At 39.8% G+C, this 19,542-nt stretch overlaps 1 protein-coding gene across 1 annotated transcript in view; it reads left to right on the plus strand.

Moving 5' to 3' along the window:
• Window positions 1–19,349, plus strand: part of Ikzf2 (IKAROS family zinc finger 2) — a 143,467-nt gene extending 124,118 nt beyond the window's left edge. Inside the window, 3 exon segments of the mRNA XM_050154283.1 lie at window positions 1,495–1,632; window positions 7,543–7,686; window positions 12,079–19,349. Of these exon segments, the coding sequence (XP_050010240.1) occupies window positions 1,495–1,632; window positions 7,543–7,686; window positions 12,079–12,803 (1,007 nt within the window). The 3' untranslated portion in view covers window positions 12,804–19,349.
• The last annotated feature ends 193 nt before the right edge of the window (window positions 19,350–19,542 follow it).

Here is a 19,542-nt window from a genome sequence, read left to right on the forward strand (position 1 = left end):
CTCCCAGGAAGACTGTTTTCTACACATGTATTAACAGCTACTTTCCAGAAGTAAAACAATGAATACCTGGTTTTCAAAAAATGAATTTCCCCCCAGTATTTTTAAATGGCTAATCTTGCCTTAGATCACTTTTATCTAAGGTGCGTTATTAAATTTGCATTATGAAACAATCGATTTGAATGTGTGTGTGCATCAGATAGGATCCACAGTTTAGGTTGATTTTGCTGTTGTTGTGCATTTATTTTTCTGATCATCAGTGCAAAGGTTAAGCAACTTTGAGGGCTTCTGCTTGCTACAGTTCTACGGTTTCTAGCGTGTCAACACCTGGGTTTGTAAGGTTGCTGGCAGTGAGGATATTACTATGAAAACTGAGGCTATTCTTTGTTCTCTAGGCGAAACTAAACGATTCCTCAGGGAGTCAAATGAGATTAGCTGCCCTGATTCCCACTGTCCTTCAGGGGCTCTGGCGCTGACCACTTACTGGTGTCTGTTGTTCTGGTTCCATGTCAAACCAAGAAGCGAAGTGCTCATGACAACTTTAAGGATAACCCTGTCTCAAAATATCCCTCAGTCCGTACAGTTTTTTTTTCTATGAGTTTTTCAAAGTTGTTCACCATAAACATCACAGTACATGTTTTAGTAACTGTATTGAGATAATGGCTCCATAGCTATTAGGAGAAATTCCCTTCCATGATATGAAATGATGTAGAAGGCACCATTTCCATGGTAACTAAATATGTTAGGGCTCTAGTGGTCCCCCGCTCACAGCACTTTGGAAGGTAATTCTTGGCAGCACAAAGGCAGGATCTGCACAGAGAGTGTACCCACTTGTTGCAAAGCTCTGGTATGTGGACATTTACTACCGAGTGCGGGGAGATAGACAGACAGGCAGGCAGACAGACAGATAGAGAAACCACCTCTCTAGTTATATATCTATAATTTTTAAATGCTTGAATTCTTTTTAATTTTCTTGGTACTCATGAATAATCTCTTTTTATTTAAACAGTGACATTTCAAATGCTGTTGCATTTTTAGTTTTTCTTCAGAAAAATTCTCAGCTCTTACTAAAACTCATATGTGTGTGTGTCTGTTGTGTGTGCGCGCACACACACACACACACACACACACACCTTACTGTGTATGCAGGATAGCCCTGACAAGTCTTTTTAATAAGAGAACCCTGGCCTAACTGTAAAGGTTAATGGGTTAAGAGTCACATTATGTACAGACTGATCGTCAGCCCCGAGGATGGGAATGCAGACAATACAGTCAGAGCACGAGTTGATTCAGTATTTCCCCTACTCCTGGAGGTGCGATCTTCCTATCTTCTTGCTGCCTTTCGTTTTAGTAGACACTTTATTGTTTTTGCCTAAATTGGAGTGTGGAGGAGGAAGACTAAGTCTGAAGAGCATATAAACGATTCTTCCAAATATCAGAAGTCGAGCTGTTCATTTGCTGAGGCGAGGCACACACTAACCCTGTCTCTCTCCACAGTGGGGAAGCCTCACAAGTGTAACTACTGTGGACGAAGCTACAAGCAGCGCAGCTCACTGGAGGAGCACAAGGAACGTTGCCACAACTATCTGCAGAATGTCGGCATGGAGGCTGCTGGGCAGGTCATGAGTCACCATGGTGGGTAACAATGCATTTGTGATTCTTCTTCCTCCTAGCCTGCTGGGTCTAGTCCTTCTCGTGGGTTAAACCGTCCCTTCTCTCTTTCTACAGTTTTCAACCACATTTGCTTTGCATGGGATTATCTTCCTCAGCAGTTGACATGAGCTGTTTTGGAACACACGACGTACGAGATTCTTGAGTTTCCGTGGCACTCCCAAATCAGTTAGGATAGCATGTGTTTGAATTAACACAGTAATGACAGCCAGTATTAGAGCTACATTAGAAATGCCACAGGAAAGGACTGTTCAGTCTTCTCTTGCATCTCTCTGTGGCAGTGGCTCCACATAAATCTCTGAGTTCCGTACATGGATGCAGAGGGGCTTAATATTTCTCACAGGGTGTTATAGCTTCTCTCAGAGGTGCATAACCAGCTTGATATTGTGCCTAATAATTTATTCGGGGAATTGGTAGTTTTACTTTATACACATGCAAGAGATAACCTAGACCAAAATTTGACCCTTCTCCTTCCTCCTAAAACACATTCTGTCAGGAAAACATCCTAGTAGTGTGGAAGGTGGTCCAGTGCTGTGACAGCCACAGTGAAGTTAGTTCGTTCAGCAAATCAGTCTTCTTACAAAGGTGACCTTTAAATTCTTAGTGTCTCTCCTATCTACTTATACCAAGTGATTTCATACTAATAAAAACAAAAGCCCTTATATCTTATTGGTATATTTGTGTTTTATATTTTAAAAGAATTGACTAATACTAGATGGTATAATTACCCCCAGTCACTTTAAAATATATAAATATTAATTGATTTAGATATAGACAATCAAAGATTGTTTATCAATTTTTTAGTTTGCTTTCTATATACATAATATACTGTGGACGTGATTTTGTGAGTTTTAATTTTTTTTTCACAGTTTTAAATATTTTAGTTATTTACCTTAGTTTGAGTCCTTACATAAAGAACTGATTCTGTCAACTAAACGGATGAGTGAGGTAGCATAGGACCCAGAGCGTGAAGGCTGTACAGTTGTGGACGTTGGACCCGAGGAATCTGGTTTGACTATCTGGTCTTTGAATATGTGGGTCATAGGTATGTTGTGAGAATTACATGTGATAGGTTATATGATAAGTGTCTTAATTGATTATTTTGCTATTAGATTTTACAGCATTAATACTAAGAGCCAGTAAATAGGCCATTCTTTTTAATGTTTTCACCATTTAACATTGGGGTTTGCATTTGCCTACCCGGATCATAGGTTTGTTCTAAATCAATGGCTTCCAACCTTCCTAATGTTGCAGCCCTTTAATACAGTTCTCATGTTGTGCTGACCCCCAACCATAACATTATTTTTGTTACTACCTCATGAGTGTGATTTTGCTGCTCTTATGAATCATAATGTTAGTATTTTTTGAGAGGTTTGTTTGAGGTTGAGAACAGCCGTTTTAAATGGTTGGTTTGGGGGCTGACTGGAGACAGAGGGCTGAAGCAGGTTCAGCTGCATGCAGAAGCTCTCCAAAGATGCTCCTTAATGTCCTCATTGGTTTCTCCATGTGATAGTCCCCCATTGCAATTCCAGACTTTGGTTAGAGGGCATATGCAAATTCTGTTAATTTACTTCTATCCATTCATTTACAGACTTGTGAATTACATGTCTACAGAGATAAAAGCCAGAGCTTTTCATAACTTTATCTCATTTCAGAGAATTATATGTATATGGACCTCTCTCAGAATGCGTATCATATATTCCGGAGAGAAAGCTATGTGGCTTCTAAGTAATTGGGGCTTTGGTACTGTCCCATTTCCCAGGTTTTTAGTCCTTCTCCAGCGTAGGCTCTGGTGATGAACCTAAAACGCAGTAGGAATGAGATTGAAAGAGAAGGCAAGACGCTGGGGACAGCAGGCCCAGGCCAGGGAGGAGGAAAATGATGACAGGTTTTGATGTTCAGGCTGTAACCTTCGTTCTTAATTATTAGATAATGCATCAACCACACCCACTGCATGGTTAACACCATTTCATGGCTGTGCTTTTCTGGATTCATAGTAATATTCTGAGAGCATTGTAAGTCTCCTTTTCCTTCCATGAAGATATTTAGTAGGGAACTGTATTGAGCATGTAAGGAAGCAAAGGGGGGATGCCATTACAGTTGTTAATTGTCTCATATGCATAGCTTGCCTTACATCTCAGAAATTCCTATTACTCTTTCTTTCTCTTCTGTCCTCTTACCTCTTTCCCCCTTTCTGTTAGTTGTATGAATGGACATTTTTATCAGTATGGCTGGCCTCAACTCCATGTCTGACATAGTTAAGTTTCTTAGCCTCCCTTTTCCAAAACTGGCTTTTCATGAGAAGAAGGGTCTGAAGAAAAAGTGATATTCTTCCACTTCATCCATAAAAGACTCTCAAAGACCTGCTATGGAGCATCCTGGAAGTAGAAAGATAAAAGTTTGCGTTTTATATACCTTTATTAATTAATGAACAATCCAGGTTAAAAATAACCAAATGAGCTGAAGTGAACGCTATAGTAATGATGTCTGTGAAGTTCTCCAAGGCCACAGCCCTTTGCTGATGGAGAAGTTGAGGAAAGCTTCAAACTTTGCATAGCATCAGATCTGAGAATGAGAAGAGAGACAAAGTCCATATATCTGACAGCTGACAGACTGTATGTCCCATGCAGAGAAGAGGTGTGTAGGCACATCAAAAGAAATTAGCAGATAATTCAAGTTAATTCAAAGAGCAACAGAAAGCAAGGCTGAAGTAACAGGTTGGGAGGCAAAAGCACTGTATGCTGCGCCAGCCTGTGAATGTCATGGTTTAATCAATAAGAAGCCACGGAGTGATTAAAATCAGTGTCCACCAAAGGGAAGCATCATCCGTGTGGAGAAAGGTTTGATGTCTCCCTGGGTCATCGGAAAGTATGAGCAGACTGGTTCCAGTGATCCAATGAAAGGAGGCAAAGACAGTGTCAAGACAAGGAAGTAGGGCAGAGTACTGAAGGCATATTTAGGAAGAGAATTAAATGCTCTTATAAATATCAGTTGAATGGAAAGAAAATGAAGTTTTCTTAGAATTTGAAATTTGAAGTATTTTTGATAAAAAGAAGCAGTGTTGGGAATACTCTTATTGATCTACATTTTGGTTTATTCGTGTGATGAAATATGATATGAAAAGTTAAATACACTTTTATCCTCCATATTACTTCAAATAAAATAAAAAAGATGAAGATGCTGAGTTATGGAATTTGCTCCAACAAATGAAGCTATAATCATATGTATATCAAATGTATGTGTGTGTGTATATATATACATACACACACCTTTGGTCTAGATAAATCTCTTATCATGTAATTAATACAATTGAGACATGAACTACCTAGAAAATTTGTTTTGAATTCTAAATAGTATAGATCCAGAAACAATATGTTAAGTTGCACCACATTTATGAAAGCAAAATCTCAGATTATATAATTAAGGAAAAAAGTGTCAGGTCTTTTCCCCAATGAATTTACAAGGCTGTCGAGATGTTATATGTGATGGCAGTATTCAAAATATGTCTGCAAAAATATTATAGCACAGTCCAGGCATTCTCTAAAGCAAAAGCTCTCAGGATTAGCATTCTGACCTGATAGTGATGCACAGCAAATATTGCCTCCAATCGTGGCGTCGTCGATTCCCTGCCTGTAAAATGAAGAGCACCTGCTTCCTGAGTGTTGTGCAGACTGTTAAATGTAAAGCCTTGAAGTAGTGCTTACTACCAAGTTTCTGTCCATCAGTATCACAGCCAGGGAGGCAGAAAGTTCGTCTTTTGGCATGAGGAGCTGTTGTGAAATAGAGAATAGAACAAGCTCTGTTCTAGTCATTGTTTTCAGTTCGCATGAGCTTCATTGAACTTGAGACAAGTCATCTGAACTGAGGTGGATGTGGTGTGGGACAGTCCCCACCCAGGTTTCATTTTGAGTGTTAGGTGTGTGCAAATATGAAAATTCAGTGTAAAACCTAAAGCAAAACTGCCACTATTTAGACTACTCATTTCAGAACCAATTAGCATATTCAACTTGCAGGGCAAACCCCATCGACTAGTTTTACTGCCTTTGGGGCAAATTTTACAACAATTTTTTGCCTGCCAATATTTTTCGTTTTGTGTTTAGGCCCGTGATATGTATGTTCTTTGGTTCACACGTGGACTACTTTGTAGTTTGGTAGGTTGTTTTTGTTTTTGGAACAGACTCCTGGTACCTGTCCCAGGCTAACATCCAACTTATGGCACTTCTCCTGCCTGAGCTTCCTATGAACTGGGGTTACAGTCATGAGCCGCCATGCCCAGCATGTCATTATTTTATTACGGTAGTAAGTGCTTATGAATTTACTACTGAAAACACAAGGTCATAATCTTCATCCCACCGCCTCTTTCCTTGCCATGCCAAGGTCATTACTTCAGCCTCCCGCCTCCTGGCTCTCTTAGTTGAGGTCTGTGATCAACTTGGTATTGTTTTTTCTTAACCCTTTTGCTTAAAAAATTTTGATTTTTCTTCCAAGTTATTTATAGTTGTTAAAAGATCACATAATATCTTATGTAATCCTTTGGGAGAAATTTTTCTCTCGATAATATCATAAACAGTATCCGTGCTTAATGCCCATATTTCTCATTCTCACCTTGCCTTTCTTTCCCATGCTGGCTGACATCCAACGGCTAGAGAATTCCTTCTTACTCAGAGCCAGAGGGTGTCTTCTTAAATGTAGATTAAAGTTTAACTTCTCCTGGTTGAGCCACTAGGTTATCCAGACATTCACTGTTGATATTTTAAAAATGGCCGAATAAAGAATGGCTTCTTGGTGATCTCTTTCATTTAAGATCGGCAACATGTATTAATAATCAATAAGTCGTGTGACATGTGTTTTCATTCCAGCTTTGCTTTAAAATTTTTGCTGTCCATCAGCGGGATTCCCCCCTTGGTGACTAGAGCGCACTGGGTTTCATGCAGTAGGTCTGTCCTCTGCAAATAAAAGGACCTGGGTGAATCACTCAACAGTGGATGCTGAATGAGGAAAGAGCACCCAGGAGGTGTAAAAACCTTCTGGTCCTTCCTCTGAGCACTAGTGTTGATCACCCCATCTGATTTGTGTGGAATGTTGCCCTCTTCTTAGCTAAATATCCTGGACAAGATTCTTACTGAAAAGCAACTTTTTTGAGTCCCTTGTCTACCCTAACAATGTCCATACTGAGGCCAGCAGCAGCCGAGACCAGCACGGTGAGTGGAGCCATCAAAGGAGTTAGGGCAGCAGTTCCAAGAGCCAGAGAGCCAGGTTGGAAATGGGTTCCTTCCTCCTCCTCCTCGAGAGCTGTTTTTAGAGATGAACCACAGCCTGAAAGCTCCTACAGTTAACTCTGCACAGATAAGCACAGAACCAGACCCCCTGCGTGAGGGACCCTGTGCAGGTGGTGATGCTGCCAGGAAGGCTGAGGCCTCATCAAATAGAAGGCTGGCTGCAGGAAAGTACGTAGGGGAAGAGTCATCAATACCCAACTGCTGCTGAGCCTTCCTCCAAAACAGGGAGACAGATGTAAATTATTTTAGAAAAGTAAAGTCAAAGTCTTGGTAATAGTGCAGTCTAAAGAATACCAACTTTAATCTACACTACACATACTTCAGGGGAATAAAATGAGGAAAAAGAATCAGATGAACATGTTGGTCACCAGCAGTGGTAACAGTTTGTGCCGCTGACCTGAGAGGGATTCATAAAAATAAACTCTGTGTGTGTGTGTGATATTAAACAATATTCTTTAATACTGTGTTTTTTCATTTCCTTTTATCTGAGTAGACAAAGTTATCTTATATAACACATATCAGGATAGCATACATATCTGTGTCTCTCAAATGTTGAAGAAGTCACCAGATTGCCTTCTTATTTGGTTTTATGTAGTACCGCCCATGGAAGATTGTAAGGAACAAGAGCCTATTATGGACAACAATATTTCTCTGGTGCCTTTTGAGAGACCTGCTGTCATAGAGAAGCTCACGGCAAATATGGGGAAGCGCAAAAGCTCCACTCCACAGAAGTTTGTGGGTAAGCGCACAGACGGATGATTTGACTCTGTATCTGGGGACTGCGATGGAACAAGACAGTTCCATGCATTAGACATGAGTGGTGTGTTCCATGATGTGAGAACAAACATGTCTTTGCTACATCCTTCTCTCCCGCTCTGTGACCTACCGTGTGCGGTGTGCACGCACACGTGTGTGTGCACAGCCTTAGGCCTATGGGAAAGTATTAAAGGATGACTGCTAGGTAGTAAGCACCATCTCAGCATGCAGTGATATGTACAGTGAAATCATGTGTTAAAGCTAACGTCAATTTAATTGATACTGAGTAAGAGATGGGATCTACACTACTGGCCACATTTGCGGTATCTTTCCATTTCTATTACTGTCAGCTTTTTTGACTATTTTAATTTCTAATGTTAAGTCTCTGAATATTTGATCTAGAATTCAAAGGCATTTTAGGTGTTTCCAAACTTTGCCATCAAAAGTTAATGTAGCAGTGTCCATCTAAAACAGGGATGTGTTTTGATCCTTATTTTTAATCCAGCCTTTGATTTTTGAGCTGAAAAGATGAAAAATCATATATTTATGTGGATATTATTATTCATTTCCAAGTCTTTCGATATTCCCTGGTGTTCCCAGTGTTGGCATCTGTCTTTTTCTATGCTGTATTTTGGGGGTCACCTTTTAGGAAGAGAGCCTTGCATTTTTTTAAAGAATGTATAGATGATAGAGTTTCAGTGGGAAGCGTTATCAAAGAACTATACTATTATTAGTGGACATGTAAAATCTTCTTATAGTGATATGGTTTTAAAATAGAGGTAAAACTAGTAAAAAAGATTCTCACCTTATAACACCGGAGAGCAGAGTAAGAGACTCTAAATTGTACTGAGTACAGCTTTTCATCCGTTCCCCTCTAAAGGTATCTATGAATGGACGAGAGGTGGAGTTCACTTCCTTATTTTATCTTTTGTTTGATTTAGGCTCTATTTAGGCACTTTTTCTCTTGTGTTTTTTAGACTGTGTCTCATCTGGCTGCACTCTCATCCACAGCAATCCTCCTGCTCTGCTCACTGCATGCTACCGTTGCAAGCAGGAGACACCATGTCAAACTCTTCATTTAGTTTAGAAAGAGATTCCTTTGTGAGGGATATTCGTATCTAACCGACTACTGATGTAGTTGGAAAGATCAAGCTATTATTATTTCTAACTTCTGGTTATTTAGCCAACTTTTTGTCACAGTTTGTATAGCCTTTGACTCCGAAATGCTACCTTTTGTTTGTTTGCTTTGCTTTTCTTTCTTTTTTTTTTTTTTTTTTTTGTTGTTGTTGTTGTTTTGTTTTTTTTTTTGAGACAGGATGTATTTTTAGCCCTTGATGCCTGGAACTTGTGTGTAGAGCAGGCTGGCCTTGAACTCAGAGATCCATCTGCTTCTCCCTTCCAAATGTTGGAATTCCTTAAAAGAGAGGATTTTATAAAACCACAATATGATTTTAAAATAACATTATATTTTTATTTAAACTTGATTTTTTGTTTTTTTTTTTAATTTGGAATATATTCTGGTAATATGCTGAAACAATAGCTTCATCAATTGAGTAACTCTCTATTTGACTGCTCTTAAAATGGAAATTTTCATCATTTAAACTTAGCACGAACCCTTTTCTCATGCTCCTCAGTTAAACACTGCTGTCTGACCTGCTGCATTCTCCAGGCAGTGATTCCTGACCTTCTGTCTGTCTGTCTCTTCTACCCTACTTTACACAGCTGAGATTCACACTTCATTCCTTTTACCACGGCCTGCCAGTATTTTTGACTCTCTTGCCATGTCCTACTCCTTCCTCCTGGGGACATCTCACTGTCTCATGAGTTGAGCACAGTATCTTTTCCACACTCTGTCTCAGCTGCCAGTAAGTATTTCTGGCAAAATTCCTGTGAATGACTGCCACTATAGGTAAATGTGCAATTGATCTGAAATACCAGATTGGCCACCCAAAGGATGTAATGACATTCTTTCAACATATCCTGAATAGTCTTCTCTCCGACTCCCACATGGCCATTTCCCACATGTCTCTACTGTCTACACACTTCATATGTCTGTCCTTGAAGGTCTTATGTCTATAGTCACAGGGAGCAAATGAGATGATTGCATTATGCCATCACCAGTGCTCTAGGTTTGTGGACATCCATGTAAATACCTCATGTCTTTGGCCTCTTTTAGTGAAAGCAGCATCCCTTTTTCTGATTGACGTTAATTCCTGGGTTTTGAGCTCCTGAGTTCTCTGTCCTATCCTCATTTTGTTTCCATCTTTCTCATTTTGCTATCTGGACTTCAAGGGCAATTCTGTTAATTTCAGCCCAAGTCTCCATCTGCTTTCTCCTCTTCAAAGATGGAATTCTTAGTGCCTCCTTCCCATGCTTTCCTTCTTTCCATTCCTTTTCCGGAGCATGCAACCTGGCTTTCTTGCCTAGGCTTCCCTGAAAGTATTCTCTTAAAGGCTGCAACCCATTTGCATGATTCTGAATACAATGAGTCCCATGGAGGCAGTGTCCGACACACACATCCTAAGAGCGCCTGCCACTGTTGAAATCTTAAACCCATCTGAAAAACACTCTTCCCTTGGATTCTAGAACATTTGTCTTTCTCCTTTTCTTCCAGATTCTCTGTTCTTCCTCACTGAACTGTCCACATGTATAGAATTCTAAAGAGTCCCCACTAGACTCGGGACTGAGTACATAATTGCCCCATGGAAGACCCATTCTTGGTTCTTTTCATTTTCAAAACCACACACACATACACGCATGCACACACGCACATACACATAGGTGCCCCTATCTGTACATACAAGTTCTTTCCCTATGGAACCACACAGATAACATGTAGAAAATCAGATGTTTTTAGGGATCGGCCTAGGCACATGCTTTCCATAACACTGCTGGTGCATAGGACGTACAGACCCTAGAAACTCACCCAGACGCTGTTGTTGGAGGATTTTGGGGTCCTTATACAGTGAAGAGTGAAGCTTTCATTCTCTGGCCTTATGAAATCCTCGTCCCATGAGAAACGGGGCCAGGGCCCTTCTAGATACACTGCAAAGTGTGAGAATCCAGCGTGGCTCTGACTGTTGACACAAAAGAATTTCCCCAGCACTCTTCTTGACCTTTTCTTCAGTTTGCCCACATCTGAGCGATGCTATCAACTCTCACGCTCCTAGAGCTGCCTTCTACCAACCGAGGCTGTCGCGTTTGTATCTCCCACCCAGATACTTCTTCTGAGTACTCACCAGATGTACCTGCTCTTCATCTTGATCGTCAAACCGAAGCTATCCCCCTTTCTATCTTGCTATCACCCACTCCGTTTCCCAAGACTGAAAACTCACCACTCACCTTCATGCTTCCTGCTTCTCATTATCTCTGCCTAGAGGATCGCAAAGGCCTAGCTAGCAGCAGTACGTGCAAAGGCACTGCCCGTTCCATCAACCTTTCTCCATTTGTCCCATCACTGCTCTAGGCCAGGCCTCTCACGACAGCATCTTTCTGAATCCTCTTGTTGAGTGAGGTGGTGGCGCACACCTCGAATCCCAGCACTCGGGAGGCAGAGGCAGGTGAATCTCTGTGAGTTCCCGGTTAGCCTGGTCTACAAGAGCTAGTTCCAGGACAGACTCCAAAGCTACAGAGAAACTCTGTCTTGAAAAACAAATGAACAAGACAGAGAAAGAGAGTAAATATTAAAGGAGAAACAATATACTTCAAACAAGAAAAGGATTTTGAAAAGTCACCAATCCCAAAAAGCAAAACTTAAATACTTTTCAGCTTTGTGAACAAGTGTTTTTAGAAACAATTCTTAATACATTTTAATTACATTTATTTTATCAGCTTTTAAATCACTTAATAATGATTGTTTGCTTTCTACTGACTGATGTATATTAACTCGATAGCTTTTCTCTTCTAAAGTAGTAGTTAAATCAGCCAAATTATTCCTATTCGAGTAAAACAGCACAGTCTATGACCACATCCCTTCTGCTCTCCTGGGCTTTGTAGTTCATTCCTGTGTTTGAGATATGCAGAAATGAGCACAGTCTCTGATTCATTTTGACCTGGAATTTATTCTTTCTCCTAAAATCTTGAGTGTCGTGCAAATGAAATTTTAATAAAAGTTAAAATTTAAGTAAAAAGCTGTCAGGCTGGGCATTTCCGGGACGGCATTAGAGCAAGTGCAAATGGCTCGTTACCAATTTCCTTAGCATGGTCATATTACCTGTGCATCTCGACAGAACGAAAAATGCCCAAACGCTTGACCTGTGTAAAACGGACCAAGTATTTAGTTAACTTGTGCCTTTTTACGTTTTTAATTCAACCACTAATTTTGTTGTGTTTTCTCCTTTTCTTTTCTCTTCCCGATTTTTTTTTTTAATTTTAGGGGAAAAGCTGATGCGGTTCAGCTACCCAGATATTCATTTTGATATGAACTTAACGTATGAGAAGGAGGCTGAGCTGATGCAGTCTCACATGATGGACCAAGCCATCAACAATGCAATCACCTACCTTGGAGCTGAGGCCCTTCACCCTCTGATGCAGCATGCACCAAGCACAATCGCCGAGGTGGCCCCGGTTCTAAGCTCAGCTTATTCTCAGGTCTATCATCCAAGCAGGATAGAAAGACCCGTTAGCAGGGAGACGTCTGACAGTCACGAAAACAACATGGATGGCCCCATCTCTCTCATCAGACCAAAGAGTCGACCCCAGGAAAGAGAGGCCTCTCCCAGCAATAGCTGCCTCGATTCTACTGACTCAGAAAGCAGCCATGATGACCACCAGTCCTACCAAGGAAACCCTGCCTTAAACCCCAAGAGGAAGCAAAGCCCACCTTACATGAAGGAGGATGTCAAGGCCTTGGATGCTACCAAGGCCACCAAGGGCTCTCTGAAGGACATCTATAAGGTTTTCAATGGAGAAGGAGAACAGATAAGGGCCTTCAAGTGTGAGCACTGCCGAGTCCTTTTCCTAGACCATGTCATGTACACCATTCACATGGGTTGCCATGGCTACCGGGACCCACTGGAATGCAACATCTGTGGCTACAGAAGCCAGGACCGTTATGAGTTTTCATCACACATTGTTCGAGGGGAGCACACATTCCACTAGGCCTTTTCATTCCAAAGGGGACCCCCATGAAGAACTGCACCTGAAGAGATACTGCACTTACAGCCCACCTTCCCTCTGAGGGTGACCTTCTTTCTCCTTAAATACTGTCACTGTCCTTGATTCTTATTTTGTGGACAAAATGTCATTTGCTCTGCCTGATTATAGTAAGAAAGAAACCTGAGGAAAGGGATGGGATGCTCACTGGTAACCTGGCTTGTTTATTTTGTGGGTGCGTCCAGATTAAGGCCTGTCCTACTTTGGGAAATCCTTTGGTTCATAGAGATTCACCTAAAATATTTTGGTTTGCCCTTGATGTTCAGGATCATGATGGAAGGTAGGGAAATTGAGAGTTTTCTGGATAGGACTCTGGCAATTTGAAATGCTCTAGGTAATTTTACTCTCCAAGATGTTTCTAAATGTAAGCCCGTTTTATTTTCTGTTCGAAGAGATGATGGAACACAAACACATTGTTTTTTCCAATAACTCCTAGGACGAGTTGAATTGTTGTGGGTTCTGTGTTTACCTCCCCTACGGAATTTATAATTCAGTATGTATTACACTGTATCATATAGTAAAACTTTTAAACTACAGGTCGTTAGGGGCCACTGAGATACACCTGAGGTCCTTTGATCTTATTTTTCTAAACTTGCGCACTGTTTTTCCATAGTTTTGATGACTGGCATTTTATAGACACCCTGGCAGCCTTACTTTAAACACCTGTAACAAATAGTATTTTTTTGTAGTTTTCAGAATAACATATGGTCGGTCCGAGCGTGGGTAGGAGGCAGTCAGCAGTTTCCAGGAAGATTTCTGTTTTTCTCAATTTGGGATTTTCTTTTAAATTGTAATGTGACAGCAGCCTAATATCCGTTTTTGTTTCTAAAGATGTGTTACGACTGTCACTTTCTCCACATCTCATCAGTGTTAACTGGTCAGCAGAAAAGTGTAATTAGGCTGACAATAGGGGAAATCCCACTCTGAGAACCCTCGCCTGGTATTTTTCTTCAAGCTGTGACCACTCAGTGTTCCGTTAGTAGTCCGTTCCTCTCTGACTCTTGGAATAGAAGGTCTTAAGAAGCCTGGCTCCTTCTTTCAAAATCTTGGAGCAACTGCTAATTGGACCTGAATGTGGTCATTTGAACACTGGAAGGTCATTTATGAGCTAGGGCTCTTTATTCCACCATTTCTTCAGTAATAACAATTACTGCCTTTGCTGTGGACAAAAGGGAACTTCTTTGTAACCCGAATATCACACCGCAGGTCAAACAAAAGAACAACAAAGTTTTCTTTTACCCTTCTTGGAGTTGAGAATGTGACAGTCTTCAGGTGAAAGTCCTGCACTTTAAAAAACAAATTAGAAATCCAACTCTCTAAATCCTTGTCAGAAATTAATCTCAATCCCTTAGTAGATTCTCTGTCTTCTCTTTATTTGCACAAGGCCTATCCTTCCATACGTGTAGGTTTTAAGTTGATCTCTGTGAGGGCCTGGCTTTTTCTCTGGAGTTCACTGGCATTTGTGGGTGGGATTGGAGCGCACTATCCCAAGTCATTTGGGGGAATGCATTTGGCAGACATAACTCACTGCTTGTGTTTGAGGAAAACAGTCTGACTATGACTGGATTATCTGATAGTCATTTATGAACGGGGAAGGTCCGATACACAGTAATAATTGCTCCGGCAGACCCTTGAATAGGGTGCAGAAACCTTGCAACTGCGTTGCGCCTTGGGTAGTATCGAGACTGGAGAACAAGGCACCAATGAGCCGTGTTCTCATCCGTTCTCTTGAGCCACCTTAGCTCTAACATAGCTAGGCCTAGGTGGGAAGGTTCTGACTGAGCTCTTTAACTAGCCCTATCTTGGTTATTTCTGGAGAAATGTCCAGAGGATTCCTTTACATGTAAGAGAACACACCCAAACAGAGATGGAGCTAATGCCGGATGTTGGGTTTTTCATCTTTTGTTGTCATCCCTTGGTAACTTGTGAAAACACAGCTTACTCAGGGACAAAGGGTCTTCTCAAGACTCCCTTTCCCATAATTCTCACGAATTATGATGGAAATGACATTTCTGTGGGAGGGAGGTAAATAATGATAAGGCTCATGAGTTTTTGTTTTTATTGCAATTTAACAAAGCTTTTGGATGCCTGTCCAAGTGTTCATAATTTTGGCTGTGTGAATTTCTGCTGGCATCCTTTATCAATTTTCTTCATTTTCTCTCCTCATACCTACTGTATTAAGAACCATGCATCTCCTTGCCCTAGGACTGAGCTGAATTTAAGCGTACATAAAGATTTGTGGACCCCCCCCTATGAAGATGGCACTAACATACTCTCTACCTTTCTAATTTTATCTTGTTGGAAAACCTGATTTATTCAAAGAAATTAGCTATGACAGGATGTTTGCTATGCAGATACACTAGCAGTTTTTTTTAAAAGATGCATAACACAAGGTACAGGAAAAGGCATAGATGGCTGAGGCATGACAGGGACAAATGAGGAAAAGGTGATCTCATAACTGTATGTCATAGTGAATTTTGTGGACATAATGCTGTCTGAGGGACTCTCAATGACGTTTCCACCAAAGAGAACAGGTGACATGGTAGCGCCTAAAAATAAGTGAGGGGGTCAGATACCAAATACATCAACTTTGCAGAGCAGTTACAAGCCCAGTTTATTTAAGCAAGATTTCACAATTCAAAGAGTATTTGAGGGGCGTGAAAGTGGGTTATCATCTGTGTTTTCCAGTTGGGCAGAAATTTATCAGATGACTGTCCTAATCTTGCCCAGAATTTTTTTTTATCACCAGTTCTTTCTGGAGAAGCATGTTGCCCCTCTGCAATAGTGATGAATGGCTGCTATAGAGGCTCTCTAGAGCAGTGGCCAGCATGGTGAGCCCCAGGGAGAGGCGGGAACACTGCCATTCAAACATTCCGTTGAGAAATTTCTGAAGAGAACGGGGAAATGAGGGTTGACCGTTGAGGTTTAGGATGAAGTAACCTGGCTGGCTGGCATACACACAGGTGACTGAAGGCACGACATTTGCAGGCACATGTGTATCGCACATTCTCGTATTGAAGAGTCCTGAAAAGAGACGGTTAGCATCTCCAGATGTGTTATGAAGCTTAGAGTTAGAAGTACAGCTGATCCATCAGCACTTAGGTCTGCTTTACCAGGTGGTATTAAGAAATCCCAATGTTGTCCGTGTGTCTTTAGGGCTAGCGGCAACTTAGATCCCAAGTCTCCATTTTCTACATCCAGGGGAAAAAAAGTGAAACAATGAAAAGATATTAAGTTGACTGGTGGAAATTTAAAGAACTATGTATTCTTTTTATGAGAGGAAGAAAATGCAGGAAATGATTTAGCAACTTGGTCTTGTATTTGTGCTGATTACCATGACACAATTCCACACTTCACAAGACCCCGACTTTTGGGTAGTCTAAATTTTGACTTTGTATTTTCCAAGTCTTACTTCATCTTATCTCCAAAAGGGTAAGTTATAGTGGAAAGCTAAGCAGAGGAGGCTGTGCTGGACCAGGAAAGCTGCCTGCTCCTAGATGCAGGACAGCGCTTGGACTATCAAGGATACCTGGCTACACATTTTTCTTAGCCTTGAATTATTTGTTTATTATAAAATTGTAGATTTGTGGTCATCGTCACTTATATTTCACATGTTATTTTTAACAAGTACTGCCTGTATGTATTCTACAGTTAAAACTCCCCATATTCAAAAGGGAAAAAAAGCAAGGGGTAAATTTAAACTTTGTATATATAAAAGTTATTTTATAAATATTTTAGTCTTCCAGTTTCTGCAAAATAATTAAAATATACAGTAACTGGTCTCTTAAATCCTGAATTTAATGTATTAAATACTTATAAAATTTTATATTGGTGCCTTTTAAAAATGCATTGGGAGTGTTGGTAAGCTGTTTTAGCTCTACCACACTTTTACTGTGTATTTTTTAAAAAAAAAAATCACATAAAATTTAAGTACTCTCTAATTTACCTTTGTGTTCTTAGCAAAAAAAAAAAAGAAGAAGAAGAACAAGAACAAGAAAAGAAAAGAAAAAAAGAAAAGAAAAAAGAGAAAACCCTGCTAAAAGAATTTCCATTTCCAAACTTTCAGTTGAGCTGGCAAAAGTGAGAGGAAACTTTGAAATCAGATTTTAATCTTTTTAGTTTGATAGTATATCTGAACACTATTATATGATAGAGGAAAAATAGAAGGCAGAGTCACAAGTTAGCAGCGAATTGAATTGTTCTGTGTGTTTTTGCATTATTCTTGAGGTAGAATATGTTTTGCATCACACAAGGTTTTCTCGTAGAATTTGAGGTCAATTACGACAGTATTGTTTTGCATCTTTTTTTACCCGACTAGTGTTGTTCTAGTCTTGGATCCTCTATCTTCTAGCCAGTGCTTGGTTTATGAAATAATGTGGAAATGCAGGTCCTCGTTTCTCCTTGAACAAAACACTCAGCATTCATGTGACATAGCTGTTCTCCAAAGCACCATCTCGGATGTTAGGACAGGGCTGTCTGTCACTTGTGAGGGTGTCTTAAACTATGAAAGCTTTCTGAAACTGAGCTGCTGGTTGTATAACGTAGACATCGTGTGACCAAGAAGCTGTACTATGCTAGTGTTTCCTTGTGTCATGGTGTACTCTTACTCCAAATTAATGACACCATGAACATTTTTATATTTATTATAGAGACCTAAATTTTTGGAATTTCCACAAAAGTTTTATGTAACATTCTATTTCTATTTTGTTTTCTCTTGCTGTACTGTGAGTTTGTGGATATTTTTTCATATGCACTTAGAGATGAGTTTTAAATTCTATTTATGGCGCCTTTCTCCCATAATACTCCATTTGTATATGTTCTGACATGTTTGTTATAAATTCATCTTTATCCCATATAGACTGTGGTACATGAACATCTAGTTTCCTAAGATGACTTTTATATTATGAATTAATATGAAAATTTAGAGGTCATGTGCTAAAAGCCATGTTAAGTACAGAGTAAACACTTCCTATAGGTACAAATAAGCCAGTTTGCAGTACATCAGGCCTTCCGTTTACCTCATGTAACACATAGTAAGGAAAGCTTGGGCAGATGGAGGTCACCAAATCCCCTGCTATGCAAATGCTAGGATGTCACTGAGTTTCATTTACTGGAAGTGGATTTTAAAAAGAATACACTGTAACTAACGAGAAAAAGAATCTAGGGGTTGCTGATATTTTTGTTGTTTTGTTCTTTTTAAAAAGTTGTTCAAATTACAAAACTGTGATCTAAAGAAAAGTTTGACTGTGGAGCACTTGAGAATTTGTGCATCAATTGCGTGCCCTTTCGTATGACAAAGATAGGTTTTCACCTCTTCGGTTGTAAGTTCTCACATCTTTGTCTCCACGGTTCACAGCTGTTCCTCCATTGTCTCGGGTGTTTTTCCTGATGATCCTAATAGAAGAGGAGGTCAACTCTGAGCTTCTGATTCATTAAGTCTTAATTTTTTTCAGTAGTATTTCTTAGCTGTATAATCTGCTGGTGTATTTTTATACTCAAGGGTAGTTGTATATTTTTTAAAGCGTGGTTGGGTTGAAACAGTAAGCTTTGTAGTCCTTCCTTTGATTCATCCTCAAGTATGAGACACCCTGTGTGACTCCAGAGGTTCTGTAATCAGTGTCTGTCTGATTCCTTTCTGCTTGGTTGTTAAATTGTTTGGCTTTCTTCTAAAATACAAGTCATAAAAGACTAGACACCCCCCCTCCCTACACTTAGAATGGGAATAAAAATGTAAAGCAAAGGGTTAACTTTCTTCCAACTAGGTGGACAAGTGCTTTAACAGTTCTTTGGTAATATTCCAGGCTCGGAAGGGGTTCCCAAGCCCCGGGCTTGCGCAAGTAGTCCAGCCTTTTAAACCAGGTGTTATTTGCAGTTTCAGAAGGCTTTGCTTCTTCTGTTTAGTTTAACAGATATTCGTTCTTTTCATAAAAGTGCAATATCACTCGTGAAGTCTTAAAAACTATGGTAATTTTTCTTTGTCTGACATTTCTTCTTTGGCAAAAAGAAACCGTTGGAAATTCTAACATGTCAAAGGACACAGCAAGCAAAGATGAAAACCACTCCACTATCAAAAGATTTAAAAACGTAGAAACAAATGACTTTCTGAGTTTCTGGAAGCTTCGTTTAGCCTAAATAACCTTTGAAATTATGAGTGAGAAATATACGCTGAAACTGAAATCCTAACAGACTGGATTTTTTTTCTCCCATTCTTGTATAATGCTCTTAAGTTAAATAACTAGTATTTAATGTTTTTATTTCTCTTCCTTTTGGAAAATAAACATCAAAGCACTTAGGTCAGGTTTAAATACATATTACCTGTTGAAGAAAAATTTTTAAATATTTGAAGCAGACCTGTTTTCGTGCAGATTGAGGAATATCTTTTGTATCATCCATATTTATATGTAGCGTGCTCTTCTTTTTTCTTTTTTTTAAATACCTGTGTTCCTGTAGTAAAACTGCTGTAATGTAAATACATGTTTTGTTAAAAAGTAACATTTTTTGGCATTTCTTTCTAAGGCATTTGCTGCATTTGTACAGTATGTGTCTTGGCTACTTACCTTTCTTTTCTTTAACAATACCAAAGGTAATTAGACTATTTTAAGGACTAATTGCTTGACAGTTTCTAGAATACTTTGATTTTTTTTTAGAAGAAAAAAAGAAAGAAAAATCAAACCAGTAAACCTCA

The sequence above is a fragment of the Alexandromys fortis genome, unplaced genomic scaffold (genome assembly GCF_014885135.2).
Source record: "Alexandromys fortis isolate MF-2015 unplaced genomic scaffold, M_Fortis_MF-2015_v1.1 scaffold_40, whole genome shotgun sequence".
Taxonomy (NCBI): Eukaryota; Metazoa; Chordata; class Mammalia; order Rodentia; family Cricetidae; genus Alexandromys; species Alexandromys fortis.